Source organism: Aulonocara sp. 'chitande type north' Nkhata Bay, linkage group LG12 (genome assembly GCF_057382095.1).
Source record: "Aulonocara sp. 'chitande type north' Nkhata Bay isolate Kocher_YH1m ecotype deep benthic linkage group LG12, A_spYH_male_GT1.1, whole genome shotgun sequence".
Taxonomy (NCBI): domain Eukaryota; kingdom Metazoa; phylum Chordata; class Actinopteri; order Cichliformes; family Cichlidae; genus Aulonocara; species Aulonocara sp. 'chitande type north' Nkhata Bay.
Window position 1 is genome coordinate 28463286 of NC_141355.1, and position 25375 is coordinate 28488660.

The 25375-nt window shown below is 40.7% G+C and overlaps 4 protein-coding genes across 7 annotated transcripts; 1 reads left to right on the top strand and 3 right to left on the bottom strand.

Moving 5' to 3' along the window:
• Positions 1-982: 982 nt before the first annotated feature.
• pdxp (pyridoxal (pyridoxine, vitamin B6) phosphatase) lies at positions 983-3728 on the top strand. The gene is made up of 2 exons (XM_086314829.1): positions 983-1785; positions 2643-3728. Exons 1-2 carry the CDS (start codon positions 1188-1190, stop codon positions 2987-2989), a joined length of 945 nt encoding a protein of 314 aa, XP_086170955.1. The 5' UTR covers positions 983-1187; the 3' UTR covers positions 2990-3728.
• A 73-nt stretch (positions 3729-3801) lies between these two features.
• Positions 3802-8668, bottom strand: kgd4 (alpha-ketoglutarate dehydrogenase subunit 4). 3 transcript variants are annotated; one of them, XM_086314831.1, is made up of 6 exons: positions 8555-8668; positions 8350-8459; positions 8004-8089; positions 5045-5108; positions 4712-4914; positions 3802-4361 (listed from the first exon to the last, which is right to left on the bottom strand). In XM_086314831.1, exons 3-6 carry the CDS (start codon positions 8055-8057, stop codon positions 4344-4346), a joined length of 339 nt encoding a protein of 112 aa, XP_086170957.1. In that variant the 5' UTR covers positions 8058-8089; positions 8350-8459; positions 8555-8668; the 3' UTR covers positions 3802-4343. The 3 variants fall into 3 exon arrangements, with proteins under 3 accessions (XP_086170957.1, XP_086170958.1, XP_086170956.1); XM_086314832.1 differs by having other exon boundaries at positions 8549-8643; XM_086314830.1 differs by having other exon boundaries at positions 8350-8666.
• Positions 8669-9537: 869 nt separating this feature from the next.
• On the bottom strand, positions 9538-13425 carry LOC147317644 (betaine--homocysteine S-methyltransferase 1-like). Its single transcript, XM_086314826.1, has 8 exons — positions 13286-13425; positions 12136-12268; positions 11857-11969; positions 11540-11731; positions 11250-11397; positions 10538-10720; positions 10105-10333; positions 9538-9988 (listed from the first exon to the last, which is right to left on the bottom strand). The coding sequence occupies exons 1-8, from the start codon at positions 13301-13303 to the stop codon at positions 9811-9813; spliced, it is 1194 nt and encodes a 397-aa protein (XP_086170952.1). The 5' UTR covers positions 13304-13425; the 3' UTR covers positions 9538-9810.
• Positions 13426-13430: 5 nt separating this feature from the next.
• Positions 13431-16230, bottom strand: LOC147317645 (betaine--homocysteine S-methyltransferase 1-like). 2 transcript variants are annotated; one of them, XM_086314828.1, is made up of 7 exons: positions 16121-16230; positions 15670-15772; positions 15533-15585; positions 14519-14648; positions 14197-14425; positions 13960-14106; positions 13431-13562 (listed from the first exon to the last, which is right to left on the bottom strand). In XM_086314828.1, exons 2-7 carry the CDS (start codon positions 15716-15718, stop codon positions 13502-13504), a joined length of 669 nt encoding a protein of 222 aa, XP_086170954.1. In that variant the 5' UTR covers positions 15719-15772; positions 16121-16230; the 3' UTR covers positions 13431-13501. The 2 variants fall into 2 exon arrangements, with proteins under 2 accessions (XP_086170954.1, XP_086170953.1); XM_086314827.1 differs by lacking the exons at positions 15533-15585; positions 15670-15772; positions 16121-16230 and adding an exon at positions 15377-15517.
• Between the last annotated feature and the right edge of the window lie 9145 nt (positions 16231-25375).

Here is a 25375-nt window from a genome sequence, read left to right on the forward strand (position 1 = left end):
ATACTTATCAGTAAAGAATAGAAGTTTCGTCCTCCAGGGTAAAGGCATCCAAAGTGTAGAACAGCACAAAAAATATAAAGAGCTTTATTAAATTTGCAGCGTTTGATTTGGTGTTGATTAGTTATTTATTTATTAAGCTGCATTACACATTGTTTTTTATTTTGTGTTTGTTGAAAAAAAATGGTAAAAAATAAAGGTAAAAATGAAGCAACACCCACTGGACACTTCATTAATTACACTTTGCTAGTACTAGATTGGACCCCCTTTTGAGACGACTTTAGCTTTGTGGCATGGTGCATTAACCTGCTGGAAGAAGTCATTATAAGGTGGGTGCACTTTAGGCATAAAAGGATAGACGTGGTAAGCAACAATACTCAGATAGGCTGTGGTGCTTGGATGATGCTTAATTTGTTTTAAGGGGCCCAAAGTGTACCAAGAAAATATCCCCCACACTGTGACACAACCAGTACCAGCCTGAACTGATGATACAAGTCAGACTGGAACCATGCTTTCATGCTGTTCATACCAAATTCTGACACTACCATCTGAATGCCATTAAGAAATAAAGGTTCATCAGACCAGGCAACGTATTTTAAACCACTTTTCATCCAATTTTGGAGGGCCTGGGTGAATTTCAGCCTCAGTTTCCTGCTGTTACCTGAGAGCAGTGGCAGCTGCAGTGGTCCTCAGATGCTGTGGCCCATTTGCTTCAAGGTTCAGTATGTTACCTTGGTTTTAATGAGTGATTATATAAAATGAAAAATAGGACCATTGTGCACAATGGTTACTCCTTTAAAGTATTTTAATTGTGGTGCTCTATTTTCTCCCATAGTGAGTTTGGTTTGGACTTTTTTAAATTTTTATTTAATGCCATGTTTTGTCCATCAGCCGCCACGGGGGCGCAATTAAATTTTTAGAAGGCACTATTCTTATAATCGACGAATCCAATTGGCTCAACTTTTACAGTTTGATTGGTCAGTCTTGACAGCGTGGGCGTGGTTAGGTGTCAATGTTTTTGTGGCTCGCTCCGTGTATGTAACCGCACCAAGGACTCTGCAATGTGATTTCCTGACATTGATTTGTTTTCGTATCATTTAACACGCCGTCTTCACCGCATGATGTACCAGCTTTCGACGTGGGGGATCACTAGAAGGTGAAAGACGGAAGTAACCGAGGAAAAAGCCGGAATGGCAGGCGCCTTTGGCTTTAAAGGCTGCCAGAAAATTCGAGGACCTCAGATTAGAAATCTGCTTGAGGCGAAGGACTTCTTTCTCTTCGACTGCGACGGGGTCATATGGCACGGAGAGAACGCGATAACGGGCGCCGCGAAGGTGGTGAGCTCGCTGATCCGGCGCGGCAAAAACGTGGTGTTCGTCACCAACAATTGCACCAGGCCGCGGGAGAATTATGTGCACAAGTTCTACCGGCTGGGCTTTACCGACGTGATGCTGGAGCAGATCTTTAGCTCGTCGTACTGCTCGGCTCTCTACTTGAGAGACGTCGTCAAGGTCCCTGGCCAGGTGTTTGTCATCGGCTGCGACGGACTGCGCAGAGAGCTGCAAGAGGCAGGCATCCCCTGCGTGGAGGAGGCGGATGATCCGGACGCCACCATCTACGACTGCGCCCTGGCTCCGGACGTCAAGGCAGTGCTGGTTGGACATGATGACAAACTGACTTTTCTGAAACTGGCCAAAGCCTCCTGCTACCTGAAGGACCCGGAGTGTCTGTTCCTGGCCACCGACAACGACCCCTGGCACCCTCTGTCAGGTGGAAGGATACTACCAGGTATAATGGGGATGAGGTTTAATTACCACATAGTGTTGCTCATTCACGTCACGTTAAGATATTCGTTTTTCTGCCAGACATGGATAGATTGCTAAAATGGCTTAGCGGTCAAGGGACCAGGATGTCAAGAGGTCAGAGGGCCCTAAAATTACTTATTCTGCAAAAATAGCTGGGCTTGTGCATCACAGGTTTCTTTTCACATGTTCATTAGCATGAATACGCAGTGTCAGGACAGGTCTGCAGAGAACAAATGGCTAAAACAACAAGAGCTCCGGCTTGTTGCGTTATTTAAACTTTTTTTGTTCACTGCACCACTCTTCAGGGGCCCACCACTGCACAGATACACACAGAATGCACCTGGAAGCTTCACTGCAGTATAACTAACCCACAACCTGAGGCACAGCTACCTCCTGGCCTCAGGCTTGTATCAGTTCATCATAACTAGTTTGCAGAGTTTTAAGATAAGGTAGTAATTGAGTTACCCAGAGACCATAGGGTAAAAGATGCTGGTTCAACTCAAGCTCAGGGCTCTGGTGCATGTCATCAGTCCTCTCTGCCCTCATTTCCTCCTGATATGTTTAAGATTAAAAAAAAAAAAAAAAAAAAAGCCCCAAAAAACATGTGAGAGCAGTTGTCAGTTTAGCTCACTCAGTAATCCATTTTAGATTCCACAAATCTGAAGGGTGATTTTTTTTTTTCTTTCTCCAAAACAAGTAGCCCTCTGGAAAATATTTATGGCTTGTACCTACTGACTGAGCAGCTTATATGAGATTCGCAGAACTATTAATAGCATGCAGCTGGAAATGAAAGTGGTTGGTGGTGATTCAGTCATCTTTACTCCGCCTCTCCCCCTGCAGGTTCTGGCTCCCTCACAGCAGCCTTGGAGGTGGCCTCAGGACGCAAGGCCACTGTGATCGGAAAGCCCAGCCGCTTCATGTTCGAATGCATCTCCAGTCAGTTCAGAGGGGTGGATCCCGCCCAGTGCCTGATGGTCGGGGACCGCCTCGAGACGGACATGCTGTTCGGGTCCAACTGCGGCCTCGACACCATGCTCACTCTCACTGGTGTGTCTCAGATTGAGGAGGCCCAGGAGTACAGGAATAGTGACCAAACCACCAACCACAGCTTGGTGCCCGACTACGTGGTGGACACCATTGCTGATTTCTTACCGGCTTTTGAGGAACTGGACGAACAGAGCAACTGAAGAGTCTGTCTCCTGTACAGAGCACAGATTGCTTCAAGTGCAATGTTGAGTCTTTAGTTTCTTAATAAATAAGAAGGCGCTGTTTATGTTGTGACCAAGACTGATTTAGGGCAAATCATTTCCATAATCACAGTAATCCAGTGCATACCTCAGTGTTTCTTCAAGTGTTGTGCTCATTTTGTGACTTGACAGTTTCTGTAGCTTTACGTGTTTATAATAATCTATGAATATACTGGTTTTGTGTTCACACAGATCATACCGTGTTTGATATTGAGTTTTAAACATCCAGAGGTATTTTTGTAAAGCCATGAATTGTTCTGAATTCATGTGTTTAGAAGCTGGCTGTTTAAAGTTTGTTGCCAAACAGGAGACATGTACTTACTAATGCTGAATTATCTTCAAGTGTGCTTGCCTAGGTGTCACTTCTAATTATAATCACAAGAAGATAAAAAAAAAAAAAACTAACGGTGTGAGCTTTTCTCAGCTCTGGTAGAGACTAAGCTGACAATCTGCCAGGCAGACAGGTAAAGTGTTCATTCACTTCCGGCCTTTCTGTCATTTCTGTGCTACTTGTGCCAATATTCATCGGAGTAAACGGCTGAAACTCATAGCTAGAAAGCCAATAATGGTTGCCTATCATACTGCACTGTTGTGAACTTTCAGTGTTATTAATGTTTACTATATAGAGCATGCCAGCAATGGTAACAATAAATACCTTAAATTAATTTTTTCTTGAAAAGAGTGGTGGCCTGTTACTAGAATTCCCTTTATGTCTGCTTGTTTAGAATCTGCACAATCAAATTCCAACAAAATAATCCAACATTATTTTAATCATTTAAATCCAGCCGTTCACATGAACTCAATGTACTTTCATGCAGCATGGTTGCCTCAACTACCTCACCAGCCTTTTAGCTCCAAAAACCATCAGTTCAAGTGCAGCGAGAGACATGGAAAGTCCAACTTCCTTCTGTATACTAGAGCCTCCTGCTTGGATTTTAGTCAGCATGTAAAATTAGATAAATTGGACGAATAAAAAAGATGAGTTGATGATTTTGTTTTTAAACTAAAATTGATTAAAAACAAATCTTTGAGAAAAATATGCAATGCCAGGTGAATAAAGACAAACCAAGGAGCTAGTGTGCCTTTGCAGCGTGTTTTACAGTGAACATCTGTTTGTATGGAGTTCATATACACTTAAACAACTAATAATCAACATATACACATTTTAACAGGATCCATGTAATATTTTATTCTACATGTGGCATCGGGTTCTCTTGTGCTGAGGAACAGGATTAAAGACATACTGATCTTCAACATATAAGGACTTTGGCTGCAGTGATGGCGTCACTTCATGTCACTCTGGTCCACCGCGCTGTGGCAAAGAAATGATATAGAATACAAATAAACACAAATACCAGCCAAAATATATACTTAAATACTCAAAACTTTCAGATTCTACTTGCAGTTTCTATAGCTAGTTATGCACCAGCAACAAGTTACAGTAAGTTTTCCTAAGTTCTCAATCAGTCCATACACTTAACCTTTGTACTTTTGAATCCTACTGCTATGAGTTTATGATCAGTCAAAGGTGGGTCATATACTGTTGCCAACTTTGCTTGACATTTGACATTTTTCCGTCTCGTTTGTTATTCCACTCTGCTCAATTTTAAAGAACCAAGTAGTTCTGTGTAAAAACTCTGGGTACAGTTAAGATAGCCTCACCTGGATGTAATCCATCTCATCTGCTGTTAACGGTCTCCTGCGGTACCTTGCAGGAAGTAGCTGAATAGAGGCCAGTGTGTCTGGCGTGCCTGGGATTGGTGTTAAAGGTGCATGCGGTCTTGATAACTGAGGCGATGCTGCAGCTGAAGTGGGAGCATTATGTTGAGGAAGGTTTAGTGCTAATGTTTTCAATGCCTCCTGGGCTTGAGGACGAAAAGAAAAAGAGTAACGTAATGAAATAATCACCAGGGAAGGCATTGTTAACGATTATATTTCTGATAAATGTGAACCTAAAAGAACACGTTCTTTCAGCTGGGAAAAACAAAGGCTCACCATTAGGTCTGGGCAGGCCTTGTCTGTTGGGGAATTTGATCAGGGGAGTATGAGGCCGTATTGCCTGAGAAAACAAAATCAAACAGCAGTCAGTTAAAGGGTAGGCATCCTGACATGACAACAAATTGACAGTAGTTTTTTTTGTCTCCCACACGTGCTAAAACAGAGTGAATGAGCTTTAAAACAAACACAGCTGCTAGAAAAATATGATGAACAACACTAGGGTGAATTAAATTTTTTATTTATGTATGGTATGACTTGTGACAGTATTTTTGTAAAATCAGGCGCTCAACGTTAAGTTAATGTAGCCTTCTAACAGCAGTTGATAGGAATATACCACAAAACATACAACAGAGCAAACATTATACAAAATACAAGTGCATCTAACACAGTGGTTCCCAAAGTGTTTTTTTGCTGGGCCCCCCTTTGTTTTACAAGAAAAATGTTTGCGCCCCCCCCCCCCACAAACATATCCTCCAACCATACACACCCATATTTTGTTTTCAAACTCCATTGCGGTTTATTTCACACCTCAATCAATTAGTAAACAAATAGGCAAATACAAGTAATCTGCAATAAATTACAGGTAGTAATAAAATAATCTCCAAACTCTTACGCTACGTCCACACCTACACTGGTATTTTTGAAAATGCAGCTGTTTCTATGCGTTTGGACCTATTCGTCCACACGTAAACGGTGCTTCGAATCACCGAAAATCTCTGTTTTCAGTGATTCGAAAATCTCCGCCTCTGCCTATGGTGTGATTATTTTACGTGTGGTTGTTTTTTTCCTGTGTAATAATATTCAACATTGCTATCAATACATTTCTCAAAAAATTCCTCTCTGTGCAAAATGGGTTCAAAAACATAAACAACTTTGAGATACTGTTAGTCCGTGATTTGAACCAGGGAAACAAATCGTGGCAGGATCGCTCTAACTTTACTGTATAAAGAGTTAATATCTCCAAAATGTCAGGAGTAGTTATTTATTACAAGAAGTGTTTGTGAACTAAAAATCAAGAATGTGGGATACTGTTTGTCCGTGATTTGAAGAGCCCAGCACGTGCTCCCAACGCAAGGGAAACTAATTCTGTCGCAGAGACCTACCTCGGCACTTGTGCAGGTGAAGCCAAAGGCAGGGCTCTTGGAATGAAGTTGGAATGAAGTTGGTTTGGAAACATATTTGGCGATGCTTCATCTCCTGCTTTGCATTGTGTTGGAGCCCCATCAAAAACCTGTCAATTATGCTAGCAGTGTCCAAGCGTTCTTTTTTTCTTTTCATACCGCGCCCCCCCCTGCAATGGCTCAGCGCCCCCCTCAGGAGGCAGGCCCCACACTTTGGGAACCTCTGATCTAACAGATCAACCCATTAAAGTAGTGTAGTGTATCAGTATGCCCATCTTTTAAGTGCTTTTTGGTACAAACAACAGTCTATAGTGACAGAGTCTCAGTTGTTTGTTATAATCAGACAAATTAGCATTACAGTAACAATGACAATAATAATAACAATACATGGATATATTATAAATGTAAATAATATAATAATCAAATACTTTGTTAAGATACCTTCACAGGAAATCATTATGGATTCTGCCTATAGTTTTGTCTTCAACAAGTCAAATATAACTAAACTGTGTTGAGGTCAAATGACTGACTTGTCCACAGCAGTTTATTTTGCGACATGGTTTGGTTATCTGTGCACTCGTACTGTGAACTGCTGTCCAGTCAACAACAGCATAAAGCTGATTTTCTGCCTCATGGCACTGGATTTCATGATTGAGTGCCACTGAGTCTCAGTACCTGTGTTTCATGTGTCTCTTCTCTTTAGTGTTATCTGGCCTTTCTGTTCTCCACAGTGGCAAATGATTTGGACTTTGGAGTGAACCCTCTGTACAGGCTCTAGATGTTGGATGTTGTGAAGAGGTTTTTCCTCACCGTTAACAAATCATCCACCTCGTCCATACAAGTCAAGACCTTACTCATGTTGCTAACAGTTTATTGTGCCGAATCATTGACTTAGTCTGGATTTGTTTTGTTTCTGCAGATGGTAAGGGTGGCCTGCTTCCCTTGCACTGAGAGCTCCTTTGACAGCAAGTTGCAGGTTCACAACAACAACTTTGAAACTTTTTAAGTTTCACACATGAACTCAACTCTGAACTTTTTAAATTTATGAATAAATTAAAAAGGTATAGTCCACACTTGTCCAAGAAACAGCTTTTGAATGAACTGCGCAGTTACTTATGATTGTTATATATGTTATATAACTATAACTCCAATCTGTGAAAGATATTTCCTGACATCGGGAGTTAGGCATTTTAGCGGCCTAACTGCAGCTAAAATGCAGTAATTCTGATCCGCATTAGTTATGAAAGAACAGACAAGCAGTCATCACAAACGTACTGTTACAAACATTTATTCGGTACAAAGAGCATAAATTTAGTGGCTAAATGCAAATTAAAAATTTGTAGAGACTATTTCTGTTTTCCTGACATCACAGATCGCTCATATCCTCCAGTAATTGAAAAACGATTAAAATTAGTCTATTAGTAGGAAATAAGCACTGCTGGTACAGTTCCTTAATACTCTGCTGGGCTACTGTGGTACAAAGATCTGTCTTTAACCGACATATAGGCCTCCCTGTGAACCGTTTTATGCTATACTCAGCCATAGCAAGACTGACAACTAAAACAACTAATATTACACCTACCTTAAGTTTTAATTAATTGATTAAAAGGCCGCTCTCACAACGTGACTAAACGATATTGATGTGTCCTGTGCGGTTTATGAACAAGGACACTAACAAGGGTATGACAGGTCTTTGCCACCTCAAGAGGCCGCACGATATAAAGTAGTTTACTGTTCGGAACAGCGGGAAAAGCAGCGTTTTACTTTATAAGCTCTAAATCAGGAGGCAACACAAACAAACCCGGAGAAATTAACATTTAAGTAGTTAACGTTACCTGAACAACTCGAGCGACGGGAGCTGCCATTTTGGAGCTGACTTTACTCCCCATGACGACCTCTCGGGTTTACTTCCGGTTTGAAGCTGCAGAAAGAAAGAAAAACACGCAAAAACACCACATGATGGCGCTATCGACGGCGAGCCCGTAAGACAGAAAGGGTTCAGCGAATGACATTATAACAACGGTGCAGGAGGTAATGTGAAAGTCATAGTAGACAAATAGCAATACATGTTTGTGGGAAGAGTGTTTAATTTTTAGGTAAGATTTGGTCGTTAACATACATTTTGAGTGGAAGGTTGAAGTGCATTAGCGATAAATGCACTGTTATCATGCTACACCTTACCTCTAGCTGTGTCTTTAACCCTCTGTCTATGATAGCAGGTGGCCGGTAGATGTGTTGTCAGCGACTGTCCTGTTAGGTCAGGCCATGTTACAGTCTTCGTTAGCCGTCTCCTGTAAAAAAACATGAAAAACTGTATCACTAAAAACCTCCAGCCCGCTCTAAAGTAAAATTATCCGATTTCTGATAAGGCCCAGAACACCATTACTGTTGTCAAAGCGACAAAATTGATTGAATATTGTCGTATGATAAGGGAAATGTCAACACAAGGCTCCTGTTAGGTAACGGCAAAAATATCTATCTTTAATTTCACACTCCCTTGAAGAAAACGGATAACCTCGTCACGTGGGCTGTGCTCGCTCAATCACAAGCGAGATAAGGAACAGAGCTCTTTTATTTGTGAAAATATGTCACCAGGAGCAATATCGCGTTTTCCTTCGTGCCGCGTTGCACATACTGTAGTATTTGTAGTATAATATCTATATAAAAGCCAGATTACACAGCAATTAGGTTATTAATATTGCTGTTCCTTAATAGTTGGTGCTCATAAGAGAGGAAAACCCAGCACATATTGGGTATCTGACTTTTTTTCCCTCTCTTCTCATAGTTTATATGTCTCAGCAGTTCTCTTAGTAAAACGTATTAACATCTTTCATTACAGGCCTTCTGGAAAACAATGTGCAAATGCTTTTAAAACCACAGGCATCTGGTTTAGAATGCAGACACTGTCAGATCCTATTTTCCAATTAAGCTTTGTCAAATTAATTAATGGGAAAGATGAGAACAGTTTAATGATGGGTAATAAACACCATGTCCAACCATGAGACCAAGAAGTTTCCAGTCCTTTCTGGTATGTTCTAAAGTCATCTTGTGCTTACTGTAGACATATACTCAGGTGTTATGTTGGTAAACATTAACTATGCTTTGAGTAACAGGCCTACAGTTAATCAGAGAGTTCAACTGAGTTCACTGTTTATTCTCATTGCAGGAATAAACCATAGATAGCATAAATCTCACTAATTTTAGCCTTATTATTTAATGACAGGTCTTATAGCATTGAACAATGACTCTATTATAACACTTTTAACTCTGCTTTGCAGATTATTTGTGGATGCATAGACACAAGTAGTAGACACAGAATATATGTGTACACCGCCCATCATCAGAAAGAAACTGAGAAGAAACAAACGATTTGTATTTTATCTTTTTTATTAGATATTAAACTAAGTGGTCCAGGGTCGGAGAAACCAAACTGGTCACTTTTACTGGGTTTACTGGGTCAGCTCCCACTTTTGAGACGCTGTGGCCCCAGTTTTACAGTCTAAAGATACACATAACAGTGCTAATGTCATGACAACTGACACTATGTTTGTTAGATGAAGCACTGTATATAGATACTATGGACTGCTGCACATCAGTAGCTCTGTACACAGCTGTCGGCTGCTGAGTCTGAAACAGACTGACTCAGTGGGTTTTTGATTTGTCGAACAGCTGTTCGAGTTCTTCTTTAGAGGTTGCCTCTTTCTGCTGCATCAGATCAGCATGGCCCTTGGTAACACCCCAAGAATCAGGGACAGACATGGAGGGACACTGGGGACGACCGGAGGCTGGCTTCAGGTTCTCCCAGTAATCACGTCGGGCTCTAAAAGTCAACAGACATAAAAAAAACAAGAGTGATTACTGGTAGTAAACAGCGAATATGTCATATTTCACAAAGTATTTTTAAGTATTAGAATTAATAGTTGCTTCTGTTCTGACCTGGCTCTAACCCATGGCTTGGTGTGCATTTCCAGACCAGCACCCCAGGAGCCATGTTTCTCTGATGCACTTGGAAGGAAGCCTCTCTCAGGTGCCAGTTCCTCTGCTATAGCCCTAATGTGATAAGCCTCAAAGCCACAGCAGCCACCGATGAAGCGAATGCCAGCATTGTAAGCTTCTCTGGCATACTTGTGCATGTCCCAGCGAGTCAGAATCCTGGGCTCCAGGCCTGAAAGAGAAAAAAAACATTTTTTTATGCACATTTAAATTACAGTTTTGTAGTTTGTGGTGAAAGTTTGCTGTTCTGTGTTGGCTGGCTGAACTTTCTGCAATGCAGTGTAGCATATTCACCAGCAGAGGGCATATATAAGGACAGTGCGTATCCAGAACAGTTGGAATGGCAGATTTATAATACAAGACAGTATCTCGTTACCGAAGGGGAACTCTGGCAGGTCGATAAATCCCTGGCAGTTGCAGTCAGGAGTGTGGTATGCCAGCGGCTGAACCATGTAGTGAGCCTTCAGACCAGCCTTCTCCACTCCCTCCTTCATCTGCTTCACGGTCTCCACACAGGTCATGGGGTCAAAGTGACAGTTGACTCCCACAATCTGGGCACCTGTAGAACAAAATACACCACATGCAGTAACATGAACTGTGTGTGAGAGTGTAAGAAAATACATGGCTGACACCTAATCAACTGTGGTTTGCAGTTGTGGGTATAAGGTCTTTGAATGTATTTGTGTTTAGTGGGAACATTTTTGTGCATGTTACTGAATAAAATAACTATTGGCCACTGTTTTGGCCTGTACAGGCTCATCCCAGAAAAAAAAGGAAATCCTAACAGAAGAAAACCAATTACAGGTATCATATGCCATTTTTATTCCTTATAAATTAGTTACACTATGGTGGCACAGATGCTGAAGTTTTGTTCATTTTTACTGTCCAATAAATTGCTGTCGGACCAATAGTCACTCACTCTTGTAGTAGAAATACACCAAGTGACCTCACATGAATGTAAAGGTATATAAACCTCAGTTGATAAGAAGTCTTGAACTTTTTAGTGTCTGATAAGGCTCACAGGGAGACAGTCTGTAATTCTTTTCTGCTGAAACAACATAAAAATTGACAAAGATAACTGTACTCACCGGCTTTGACCAGCCTGACTGCACACTCTCCAGGTGAGACACCGTGCATGTCCCCCTTTGGTCCAATACACAGAGAAGCAGCCACAGGCTTCCCTGTCTCCTTCATCACCTCCACAGCCCACACGGCCTCTTCAACATGCTCAAAGTACTAAAGGACAAAAGCATTAAGCTCAAACAAAACTTCTCTCAGCAAGTAAGAAACACTCAAAACTGGTTCAATGGCAGTTTTACACCTTTGGAATCCTCCAGAAAAAGTTTTTAAAAAATGCCAAAGTGTTCGGTGTAGCTACCTCAGCAATCAGGAAGTCCACATTTTTCTTGATGAACACATCCAACTGTTTTCTGAAGATGGCCTTCACATCTGCCTTGCTCTTGCAGCTCAGGTAAGATGGAGTTTGGGACACTCCTCCAGCAACAAGAGCATCACCCTCATTGGCAACCTCACGGGCTAAATCACAGGCAGCCTCATTGATCTGAGCTCCCTGTAGAATGAAGCAAAAAAAAAACAAAACCCAACTAATAATCAAAGAGACTCTTCAAATACACATTTAAAATATTTTTGTTTTGATAAAGAATGAAATTTGCTGTAATTTCCCTTTTAACTTACAGTCAATTTGAGGTTGTTGCCTCTGTTCTCAAGTTTGTCATCACTGGCGTAGAATGTAAAGGTCTGCATAACGTTGGACCCGGCTCTCAGGAACTCTCTGTGCAGCTGTCGCACTGAAAATCATCAAGTGGTTGCATCATAGGACAAACGCTGTGCCAAAGCAATCTAAAATGTAACATACACTGCCAGGTATTTACAGGCAGACCCAGCAATGGATAATGGAAATCCCATTTTAAGATGTAACGGAGTGGCACTTTTGGTACAGCAGTATGTTCTTACCTGCATCAGGGTACTGTACAGAAGCTTCAGGCGTCCATGGTCCGGCCTTTACGTACCCCCTCTTCTCCAGAGCAAACACAAATCCTCCATCACCAATCACCACCTCACCAGCATTGAGACGTTCAAGGATGCCCTGTGGAAACAGAGGGATCCACGGAGAAGCTTAACCTGTGCTCAGTGGATCATTTTGCAAATATTACTGTGGAGCCAGTAAAGCCAAAGAAATTGCAAACTGTATATTTTAAAGAAACTTGTAATCGATATCAGCTTATACACAGTTAAATCAATTGTCTGGCCTTGTGGATTGCAGATTCCTACATCCTGTACCACATCTGTCTTCCCACGCTGAAAGTTTGTTTTTAAAGGTTTGTTCCTTTAAAAAGCTCAAAAAAAATCCTGTAAGAGTTGCAAAAATCAAAATCAAATAATATTTTGAAGTAAGTCTTGTTATTTTTAATCTACAGGAAAAAGTCAAAACCTAGGATAATATCAAAGGAGACTGCAAGTGAACTGAGCAAACACATTGAGTGTTCCTAATATAAGATGAATGCTTAATGAAGAAAATGTTTTTTTATAATCCACATTTTATGAAATCTTATTTTTAAATGGCAAAAAAATCCAAACTATCTCATTAACTATGTGCTACTTTGCATAAATCCCTGCTACAGATTGAATAAACACCTAACTGTGTGTTTTGCACACATCTTTAGTCTAGCAATAGAAGCAAAATCGGCTAAAATATTAAAACTGACCAGTGGATAATATAAATATAAACATGCTTGCAGTGTGACACTCTAAGATTTTTTTAAGCTACCATTATTCCGTATACAAATTAAAAATGGAATAAATAAAATGAGCTTCATTGGTCTTTCTGTATGCCTAATAGCATCAAGAAGGTTCAGTGGTCTGAGAAATGACCTGATGTTCTACACAGAATACACACCACTCAAAAAGACTACCATAAACATGCAGTATGATACCCCAGCCTCACAACCTTTCACCCACATTTAACTTACAGCGTGAGATGGGAGCAGAAATCTCAGACAGAAATACTAACCCCACCGTGGATCATTATGATTGCTATAATAATTTCACAAAACTAACTTTTCACAGCATAACCCTACCTCTGGACAAAAAAGTCTGCACATACCTTTTTTGCTGGTGCCATAATTTCACAGCTGTGTGGACCCCTGACTGCTCAGACCTCGAGATGCTGAAGTGACAGTAGAGTGGGGCAGAGGGCCAGATTAAATCTCTCTGAAGAAGGGGAGTGTTCTAAGTAAGAGCTGCTCTGATTGGCAAGGGAAAGGTTATGCAACTCTTTGAATGAGAGTATTGTGAATGTGCGATACTAGTTTGGTCCGGATTAGATGGTTCTTGGTGTTGTTGTTGGATTCCCTCCCAGTTTTTGGCCTTTTGTTTTCAACCTGATAGCAGGCAGGCATTAAAAGAAAAACAAAAAAACAGTCAAACACTAGATCACTTCACATATGTCTGCATGGGTGAAATTTGTAACAGACATTTTTGAGTAGTTTGATTTGTTGCAGCAGTCCAAGCACATGCTTCGCAAAAACAACACGAACCATAAAGTGAAGTAAAAAACTCAGGCCTATTGTTTTGGGGGTTTTACAGTTTAACACTCTACAGTCGGAGCACTGCTGTTACAAGTGCTTTTCATCGTCTAACTGAACTGGGAAAGACCACACTCATCCCCCCCCCCCCCGTCTCTCTGTTGTTGACTGACTGGAGGGAAAGGTGCATTGATTTTCTTTATAATCTCATCCTCATACTGTGGACTTGGACTTCTGCACCTCCAGCACATGCCTCATTTCCTTGCTGGTGGTGGCCTCTTTGTGCTGAAGCAGTTCAGCATCACCCTTGGTCACACCCCAGCCTTCTGGTGTGGACATGGATGCGGATTTGGGGCAACCGGATGCAGGCAAGATCTTCTCCCAGTATTCACGACAGGACCTAGAAAAAAAGGGCAGGTTAGGAGACAGACACTAAAGAATTTTATTGCTACAATTGTATGAATCTGTCTAATCGTTTAAAATCCTTTACCTGGCTCTGACCCAAGGCTTGGTGTGCATCTCCAGACCACTACCCCACATTCCATGTTTCTCTGATCCAGCGGGTATTATGCCTCTTTCAGGGGCCAGTTCCTGTGCCAAAGCCCTGATGTGATAGGGCTCAAAACCACAGCAGCCACCAATGAATCGGATGCCAGCCTTGTATGCCTCCCTGGCATACTTATGCATGTCCCAGCGGGTTAGGATTCTGGGTTCTAGGGCTGAGAGGATAGGGGATAAGAGGATATGAAATGATGGCCACTGCAAGATAGCCTGCTTTTTTCTTTTTTAAATATGCACAAAAAATATTTTACCGAAGGGGAACTCTGGCAGATCAATGAATCCCTGGCAGTTGCAGTCAGGAGTGTGGAATGCCAGCGGCTGAACCATGTAGTGAGCCTTCAGACCAGCCTTCTCCACTCCCTCTTTCATCAACTTCACGGTCTCCAATCAGAATCAGAATCAGAATCAGAAACTTTATTGTCATTGTCATGAGAACAACGAAATTAAGAATGGTCCCCGATCATTGCATCATCCCTAGCAATATCAAAATATAAATAAAACAATAAAATTCAATAAATAAAATAGATAGAATACTTAAAATACTAATAAGATATAACAGTAAAACATTCACATACATTCCCACACACATGCTTCAGACCGTGCATAGATTAACACAAGAGTGGCGTGATGGACATTTTTTTGTAGTATTCAGATGTGTTATTGCAGTTGGATAACAGCTGTGTTTGAGTCTATTAGTCCTTGCTCTGATTGCTCTGTACCGTCTGCCTGAGGGCAACAGTTCGAACAGGGAGTGGCCAGGATGTGAGGTGTCTTTTATGATGTTTTGGGCCTTTTTAAAACAGTGGGCGTTGTGTAGAACTTCCAGTGTGGGGAGAGGGCAGCCAGTGATCTTTTGGGCGGTGTTAATGATCCCTTGGAGTGCTTTCCTCTGAGCCCCTGTGCAGCTAGTGTACCAGATGAAATCTAATTTGTCTGAGTAGAAGAGAACAGAGTGTGCTGGAGTTTTCTGCCCCATTTCAGCAGGAGCAGATAAACAGGGAGCCAAGGTCGTAGCTTAGGCGCTGTGTGAGAGAAAGCATGTGAATGTTTAGGCTTTGTATGATAAGGTGGAGGCACCAGAGGCTATAAAAGTTTGAGCAATGCTCCACCATTTTGAGATTTTGAGGCTGTCTGCATCAGTGTCCATCTCCCACGCGTGTGTTCATTAAAATCATCGTTTGACTCAACCCGGCCGGACCAGTGTTGTTATTGTGGTTTTTTCTCTTGTCTCCATCCCCAATATTTTGAACCTTAACAGCCATGACCTCCACGCAGGTCATGGGGTCAAAGTGGCAGTTGACTCCCACAATCTGGGCACCTGCAAAACAAGGGGGGGATTTGATTATTTTTGCCTTTAAGTAAAAGGAAGAAAAAGAAAACATATGACTATAAATTTGCGTACCAGCCTTCACCAGCCTGACTGCACACTCTCCAGGTGAGACACCATGCATGTCTCCCTTTGGTCCAATGCACAGAGAAGCAGCTACAGGCTTTCATTTTTCAGGCTACATTTTTAAAAATAATGACAAAGAACACACAAAGATGGTTCCATATATAATGTACTGTGGTTGAGAAATTAGTTATCTCTGTGTGCAATGACAATTTTATGAATCTGTAAGTATTGCTGTTTAAGTACAAAGGTGTAAAGATAAAAAGCAATTTTTAGCTTGAGATTCTCCAGCACTGAGTGCTCCAGTCTGGATATTTCACAGACCACATGCTCACACATGCATGAAACATGCACTGGCAACATTTCCTTTACAGCACCACAGTCCACTAACCAGCTCTGCATATTGCACTTGGTGTGTAAAACAACACACAGTGGAGCATAGTGTGCAGAGGGTTTATTTTACCTTCTTCACAGGTGCCATGTTCCCCGTTCTAGCTGCAGCACAAAGCACTTTGTAACAGCGAACCCCTCTTTAGGCCTGAAGAGTGCCTGAGATCCCTGCGTCGCTCTTTTTATACTGTTGCAGGTCCAGGACAACTTTAAGTTTGAACCAAATTCATGCCAAATTGCCCCATGTTTGTTTGGAAATTGCATAACAAAGTCAACAATTAACTGGGTTGAGTAAAACAGGGAAAGAGAATGAAAGGGAAATCTGCCTGTGTAATGATTGTAGCAGCAGGCTAAACCTTCACATTAACTCACTCCCGTTTGTCCCAAGCATTTTTTTTTGTTCATGTTTTTATTTTTCTATTTTTTTGCTTTTATTTTCCGCAGACCGCAGAGATTGCCTTATCACGTAAGCTCGAGAGCATATGCCTATACTTCTGCTTTTGACATTTTTCTCAGGGTTTACCTTGAGCATGCAAATGCATTTACGTGTTTGCAACCTCATGTGTTTGTGTGAGTGTGCACATGTTTGTAACAGCATGCATTTGTGTCCTCAAAGACCTAGCTTTGGGATGTCACAAATTTAGTCTGTCCTGGTTTTTGGAAGCTTCACACATTTGAACATTTGTTAGTGCCGAGACTCACAAAATATAGTACTGTAAATGTTTGCAGCTCAAGCCCCAGTGCAGTGCTCATGTAGGCATGCATGCATGCATGTATAGAACTAGAACAACTAGTTTATGAAACAGTTTATTTCCACACAGTGAGTGGGGAAATATTTTGATAATCATTGTCTAGAGATTCGATGACTTCTGGCACTTTAACAATAATAATGTAGTTATTTTTTCTGTTTTAGATCATGCAGCTAAATAGGGAAATAACAGATTAATTGTATTTCGAATGATAATAGATTAGGTTGCTTTGATCGTGCTGTCTGGAATGGAAAAAAGCTGATATATATATACAGAAAATTTTTAGAGGTAATACAATTTTTTCCAAATAATACATTTTGCTGGATTTGGGGGGTAATGTGTACTAAATGATGCACAAAGTTGTATTGAGCCTGTGGGCATATTTTGGTAGAAGCTGCAAATAAATGTATGCATACCTCCCTGTTAATCATCAGACTGAAGCTCATTTCTTCTCTAAGTCATCTTATTTTGGGGGTTTAAAATGGCTATATTTAGAAAAAGCTTACCACAAGATGTAGAAGTTTGACTTGCAAACATGACACCTAAATGAACCCTCTCAACTACTTCTCTCAGACACAAGACTTTAGGTACACTTTTATTGAACCTTAGTTCAGTTCACGTGTTTGTATATTTGTGTCTAAGGGCAAAAATAATTTCAGTGCACTGCTGAGATACCGATTCAGGCAGCAGGTCTCCCAGGTGAAACCTTTAAATTTCTAGCTACACGTGCACCAGAGAAAGTGCTGCTTACCGTGCCCACTGACTATGTAGCGTAATATTTCAAGGACACATGAAGCTTGGAATAATTACACAATGTTTTGCATTCATCTGATTTTTTACATCTTATTTTTCTTTTCACCTCCTCCTTATTAATTAAGGGGCTCCTGCTCTCCTCTCTTTGTTCATTTTTGATCCCATCCAAGAACAACAGCTACATCAAGCTTTACTAGTGATCTAAATTTGTAATGAATATCTATGATATCCAATTTCTTCTGAATTATTCCAGCTATCCCAGTCGGAGTATTGAACACTGACCAGCAGGTGAACAGACTAACATTGTCCTCTCGTAAACACAACTAGTTCTTTCAGGCTGAGGCTGAAACTGAGGCCATTCATGGAGTTTCTGTAACAGAAAGCTGATGGTGAAAGAGGGACCAGGGACTGATTGGTGAGTAGAGGGGAGGAACTCTTGACAGTTGGCTTGAGCTGGATGGGTTCAGAGGTGAGGAGTGGAGGTGAGTCTGAAGTGAGGCAAAAAAGTTCATATTTGATGTATGAGAGCTGACGAAGCGATCGAATGGGCTTGGCTCATACTGATAAAACTGTGGTTAACTATTGACTCCTGACAAACTGATAACGTCTTGAATTTGTCACATGCTACTTTGGTCAGGTGGCCACACAAATATAAAAGAGAAAAGCTGACACAACACGGGAAAATGTTACTCTTGAGATGAGCGTTTGTTTTTGGAATGGTAACTGCAATATTGTAAGTTATGTTATTGATTATTATTGATAATCTTGTTCTCCTTTTTTTGGTCTACAAGTCATAGCACATTGATTATTTTCCTGCCAGTATTATCTGTGTTGTTTCACTATCTTGTAACTGGTTATTGAGGGACACCCTGCCTGTGCTGCTGTAACCCCCTGTTTACCTCCTCCCCTTCCTCTGGTCCAATCACAATTCAAGCTGAAGAAGACATTCAGCTGAAATTGTATTGAGGCAGTCAACGCAAAAGAGGGAGTGCATTGTGTGACCGAATAATCTCACTCATGTATTTGTAGTTTTTTTTCTTCTTATTTTGTAATTATGTTTAATAAATTTGTAAGAGATTGCATTGTGTTTAGTCATTAATGATTCTCATTCTACATTGTAACTCCACTTTTAGACACAAGAGGGCAGAAGGGTGCTCTTTTCTTGGTAACAGCGATTGCCCAGTACTATATAAGAGGTTCTGATACAAGACACAAGAGGTCACTCAGTGTTTGCTCCATTTTAGAAAGATGTGAATGTTATATTTTCCAGCTGAAAACTCTCAGGACAATTTGGACTTAAATGACAGTGTTTGTAAAACAGGAATTTTAAGGAATCCTGAAACTCTACATGTCACGTCTGTGTGTATTTCTTATGGGAAAATGGTGACAGAATTCAAGGGACACCTTGACACTCAAGACAACTGTCTATTTTCCCACCTGCTGATTATTAAAGGACCATGGGGAAGACTAAATTCATGATCCCTCCTATGCATAAGTCATACGATTATAATGTCACCTGAGGTGCCATTTCTGCCAGTGTGGCAAACAGGTGCTGTCCCACATGCAGGTTTCGTAATACTGCATTGAATGTTCAGGCTATTTTGCTGCAAAAAGCAAAGTATGAGATCTAAATGGTAATGCATGTTGATAATTACGACGCTGTTATGAGGAGCTGTTTACTTTTCTTCTTTTTTTTCTTTTTTTTTTTAAATCAAAACCAATATTTAATGGTTGTAATGGTTTTACATGGTTAATTAAATTCCAACAGCTTCAGAATGACGTCTCCATTTTAATTTTCACTACAGTAAATTTAAGTCATCATACAATTTATGTTTTCATGTTAAAACACACTAAAATATTATTAAAACACAATTTCTGGAGAAAAACATCAGTTATCACACAAAAGTCATCTCTATCTATCTATCTATCTATCTATCTATCTATCTATCTATCTATCTATCTATCTATCTATCTATCTATCTATCTATCTATCTATCTATCTATCTATCTATCTATCTATCTATCTATCTACAGGGTGGGCCATTTATATGGATACATCGTAATAAAATGGGAATGGTTGGTGATATTAAAGTCCTGTTTGTGGCACATTAGTATATGTGAGGGGGCAAACTCCTCAAAATGGGTGGTGACCATGGTGGCCATTTAGAAGTCGGCCATCTTGGATGCAACTTTTGTTTTTTCAATAGGAAGAGGGCCATGTGACACATCAAACTTATTGGTAATGTCACAAGAAAAAACAATGGTGTGCTTGGTTTCAACGTAACTTTATTCTTTCATGAGTTATTTACAAGTTTCTCTTTGTTCACAGCCATTGACATGTCAAAGAGGTTAACACGTGAGGAGCGGATCGAAATTGTGTTGAAATCTGGTGAACGCAGTAACCGGGTCATTGCAGCAGATTTAAATGCAAGACACCTAGGCGGACAGTCCTGATCCTGAAGGACACCCAGAAGAGACTGGTCCCATCCAACGACCGACAATAACCCGCCTCAGTACCACCTGTCAGGCATCATAGCGGCTTAGATGAACAGGCATATGACACAATAAATGAGTGGTGCACAGAAAGGGATTGGGAAGAATACCAGAGGCGGAAAACACCAGCTACTGGTAAACTGAGCAGTCAGCCGAGACTGCAAGACTAGGCTGACCAACCTGTGCACTGCCTGGATTGACTACAAGAAGGCCTATGACTCAATGCCCCACACCTGGAATGCCTAGAACTATACAAGATCAAAAGGACCCTAAGACCCTTCATCAGGAACTCAATGGGAATGTGGCGTACAACACTAGAGGCCAACTTCAAGCCCATAGCACAAGTCAGTATCAAATGCGGGATCTACCAAGGAGATGCTCTGTCCACACTGCTGTTCTGCATAGGCCTGAACCCCCTCAGTGAGATCATTAACAAGACTGGAGTCTAGGATGAGGCAGCGACCATCCAGGAATACATAGGAAGATGGTCCCAACCGACAGCGTGCTCAGTGAATACCTCAGGCAGCAGAAACCCAAGACATCCGTAGTGATAGATGTAGCGGTTCCAAATGACAGCAACATCAGGAAGAAGGAACACGAGAAGCTTGAGGAATACCAAGGACTCAGAAAAGAGCTGGAGAAGATGTGGAGGGTGAAGGTAACAGTGGTCCCAGTGGTAACTGGACACTCGGTGCGGTGACTCCCAAACTAGGCAACATCTGTGATCTCTGTCCAGAAGAGCGCAGTCCTAGAAACAGCTAAGATACTGCACAGGACCCTCAAGCTCCCAGGTCTCTGGTAGAGGACTCGAGCTTGAAGGATAGACTGCCTGCAGGGCCGAGAGGGATATATGTTGTTTGTATTTATTTTATTTGTTAAGGATTAATTATCATTTCTTAACTGTTAAATGTGTCATTCAAAATTCTGTATAAACACTTAACAGGGAATTCTTGGCCCTGTGATTTCATGAAGTATGAACTGCCTGTATGGGTTAAAGTAAAGACAGAGTGAGCGTACAGTTCACTGTAATATAGCTGTTGCAGGGCTTTTCATTATCTTCTTCTTTTTATTACCCCTTAGTGTGTACTCTCTCTGTGTCTCTAGGTTTACGGTAACTTATCTTTGCCATAGTGCCATAGAATGACAGCAGGAATCGCTCAAAAATAATGAGCACTGGGAAATATGTCATAAAATTATTAGCTGAGAAAAACAATAAATTCTGGCTTAGTATAGCTTGAATATTATTGTCTGTATGGATTTTAGTATGGAAGAAACAGTTAAAGGATAATGAAAAACAATGCAAACGATTAGCCCTGTTTGTGCATTTCTTATTTGTTTTCTAGCAACCGCAGATGTGGTGTTCAAACACAATTCATGAAGTCACTTGCATCCAGGAGCTGTATTTATTTTGGCAAAGCAGACAGCAGAGTGCAGCACTGTTAGGTTTGAATGCTCAATGGGATTTTGCGACTGGAGATACTGCAATGTTTCACTTCTGTCCTTGTGACTGTGGGACGTTTGGTTTGCTGAGATGAGTAAAACTTGGATAAGCAGCAAGTCAAAATTTTGAAAAAGAAAAATCTCCTCAAAATGACCAAATAAGATGATTTAGTTTATGCACTGGTGTTCAAATGTATGAGTCAGACACAGATTGAATGTCTGTTTTTGTTTTTAGATAAAATGAGAATGTAATTATCCATCAGGGTAAAATGAGTCTTTGGCCGCAGCGGGGACATGAGAGCGTTTTCTTCTCTGCAAAGTCGTCATCACTTCTTTTCTGTTTTTACATGAGCCAAAATCTTGTGTCACCTCTATGTCATATTTTATTTATGTCTTTGTCTCTGACCTCATTTCCAACATCAAACTGTATGCTGCTGGGAAACACCGCTAAACAAAACTGAATGATGTGTTCTCCTTTTTTCTAAATGCCAGGTCGTTGACCACACTGTCGCCTGCTGTATGTTTATGTTTACCTCACCAAACCTTCAATTAACTGGATTTTTTCCTAAAGGACTGGCTGGATGAAAAAAAACCCAAAAACGTTAGTCTTTTTGCTACAGTTACATTTTTGTTTACAGTATTTAAGATCTCATTGTTACTATGAAAGTAAAGCTTCACTTGTAAGATCAGCTGATCAAGGGGAAATGAGTGTTAACATGTTGTTCCCTTAGTCTGTAAGTCTGACATGTTACAGCCTGAAAATATATCGCATCATCTCTTGAAGCCCCAGAGAGTCCTACGGGGTAAGTTATTCCCCTCTAAAGTCTGAAGATATATGCAACATGCCATGTAAAAAGTAACGTTGTCATATGACTATAAAAGCAGAAGTTTGGGGAGTTTGCTGCACTGAAAAATTAAGTCTTGTTTTAATGCAATGCCACAATTTTCCCAGGAGTGCATGACCCTGTAAATTCACCCTAATGTCAGACCATGCAGTGCTCTGAGAAACGGCTAAACATCAAATACCTGCATCTCAGACTCTACGGGCCTCAGTTATCATGTTAATTATTACATTTTACGACTTTTCAAAGTTGCAGTCCTTGCAGTTATTGAGTCAGCCATAAACTCCTCTGCACACCAAAGTATTCTATAGTCAAATGTAAAGCCATCTGTCTGACAGCTGGACTGAAAGTGGATCATGCAACAAGACAGTGATTGCAAACACAGGAGCAAATCAACAACAGAATCACTGAACAAAAAAAGAAAAAGAATCAAGGTGTTGCAATCACAAAGGGCAGACTTCAACCTGATTGAAGTGCTGTGGCATAAACTTAAGAGAGCTGCGCATCAACGAATGCCCGGAGACCTCAATGAACTGAAACAACGTTGCAAAGAAGAGTGGGGGAACATTCCTCGACAGTAATGCAAGAGGCAGATAAAATCATTGAGAAATGTTTTGCATGTTCTGCAGTCCTGTGACTGCAGACAGTCCTGTGAAAGCTTTCTTTTTCATATGACTGTATTCACAATTTAATGACAGATAATGTAATACATTCAGTACCAATGTGCATGAGGATTTACTACAAATGCTCGCTTGTATTTGGTATATTTACTGGTATATTTGCGAATAATTATAATTAACATGCATAATTAACTTATAAAGGAATCCTAGGAATTTGTTTTTACAAAACCTTTCAAGTCGTTTCCACTATAACACAATATAAATCATGAAGTTGTGGATTAATAGATAAAAATTTAGTAGTTTTGTGCCATTTTACAACCTTAAATGAGATGAGAAATTGTCAGATTTAGGATGAAGGATAGACAAACACTGTCCTCAGTGGGGTAAACAAATAAAACATGTGCAAAGCAGGTTATACTTATGCAATTTCATAATAACCAGCTACTGTGGTGGTCCTGGATTTTTGACTCAGTTTTGTGTAATTTCCAGTTGATTCCTATTGTTTGTTAGTATCTTCTGTTTATCTTCTGTTTGTTTCGTGTCTTTAAGATTCTTGGTCTTCATTTTTTGTTACGCTGTATTCTGTTTGGTGTTTTCACTTGTGATTTATCTTGGATTCCTTTCTCCTCCTCCTTTACTTAAGTCTAGCATCCCTCATATTCCCTAATATTGTGTTGTAAGAGTCTTTGTCTCTGTTGTTGTGAGTTGAGGTGTTCCTCTGTAATGTTGCTTTCTGTTTTGATTTGATAGGCATTTGTCTCTTGTTTTAACTTTCCCAGGTCTGTGTGTAGTTTCCCGGATGTCTCCACTTTGCCCCAATTACCCTTTGTCTTTTGTCAGATTTGAGCCAGTTTACCCTTGCGTTGTGTGTTTTGCTGTTGGCCCCGTGCCATTTTGGACCGTCCTGAATTCAACCTCAGTAAAAGTTGATTTTTTTTTGTTACCTCCGTCTGTTTCCAGCAATTGGGTCCAGCTTCCTGCTACACATCATGGCAGCAACATGAGCAAAACCTGTATCCACATAAAGTCAGCTTCTTATAAGAAACTTAAAAACCACCAGTTATGTCTAGATTTTTCAGATTCTAGCAAGATTTACGCATTGATAGTTTTAGAAAGTGTGCAGCTATATATTAAAAGCCCTACTGCAATTAACACAAATATACCAGGCAGCCGTGATTTTCACACACACCCACATACAAATCTGTAAACACATGCACCAGGAATGGCATCATCATAACTTCCTCCCCACAGTCACTAACCATCAAACCCACTCATCTTTCCCAGTGTCTCCCAAGTCCTGTCTGCATTTCCCATGGAGTTACCCAGCAGCTAAGAACGTCTTCCTATGTCATGACCACACGTCTCTATTTACAGACTTATCTGCCTCCCACAGTGTTCTCACCAAGATGAGACACACAAACAGCACTGGTGTGGAAAGAGGAAGTTCTGAAGGCAGGGCAACCCAAATGATACAGTGGCTCGGCTGCAGCGCAGAACTGTGGCACTGTGTGAGTGAGGAGACAAACTGTAAAGTGTGAGTCTGTGAAGAGTGCCACGAGGGCGGCAGCTCTTAAAAAAAAAAGAAAAAGCTCCCACTGCATCACTCCAGAGACTAAATGAAAGCTGGAGTTAGCAGGCCTGGAAGAGGAGTTTCTTGGCTTTATTTTTTTATTAGGTTTTGTGTATGGCTTGTTCAAAATGTATGCAACAGGAATGCAGCGGAAAACAGTGTGGTCGTCACAAACACCCAAAATATAGAAAGAAAACCCAAACAGTATATATCATAGTGACACATGTAATACTAGAACATACAAACTGGACTGTGTCAAGACTGTATGTCGTCTTTTCTTACTAAAATGAGAAGCTTTAGAGCTTTTGTCTTATACTGAATAAGAAGGGTGTATGACAAATAAGACAAAAAACGCAATCCCGTGAAATTAAAAAAGATTTAAGTTGAAGTCAGTGTTATCAAACAGTGTAAAGTGGCTTGAAGCTTGAGACTACAGCAGTCACCTTAAGGCGCTTCCTATCATAAGTTGAACTTAACAACACTGGGGAGGAATAGCTCCTCTGTAACAGACAGCAAATTCAAGCAAAACTACTCTGAAGGAGAGGCAGCAATCTGCTGTAACCAGCTTGCAGCTGGGGGGAAAGAAAAGGCAGAAAAGAGGAGAACAACGAGCCCGCTGAATGCATAAACTACAGGAGAGAGCAGGCAAAACTTAATAAAGATCAGTGATGGTATTTAAACTACATGTGCAGTGCACTGTGGGAGGTCGCACGCTGTAAAAAAAAACCCTAACAACAACCCAACAAACAAACCAAAAAAATCCAACAGGAACAAAAGAAAAGAAAATGTTCTGGTAATTTTCTGTTACTATGTGCAACTTTCCTTAAATGTTTCCTTAAATGGTAAATGATAACATTCATT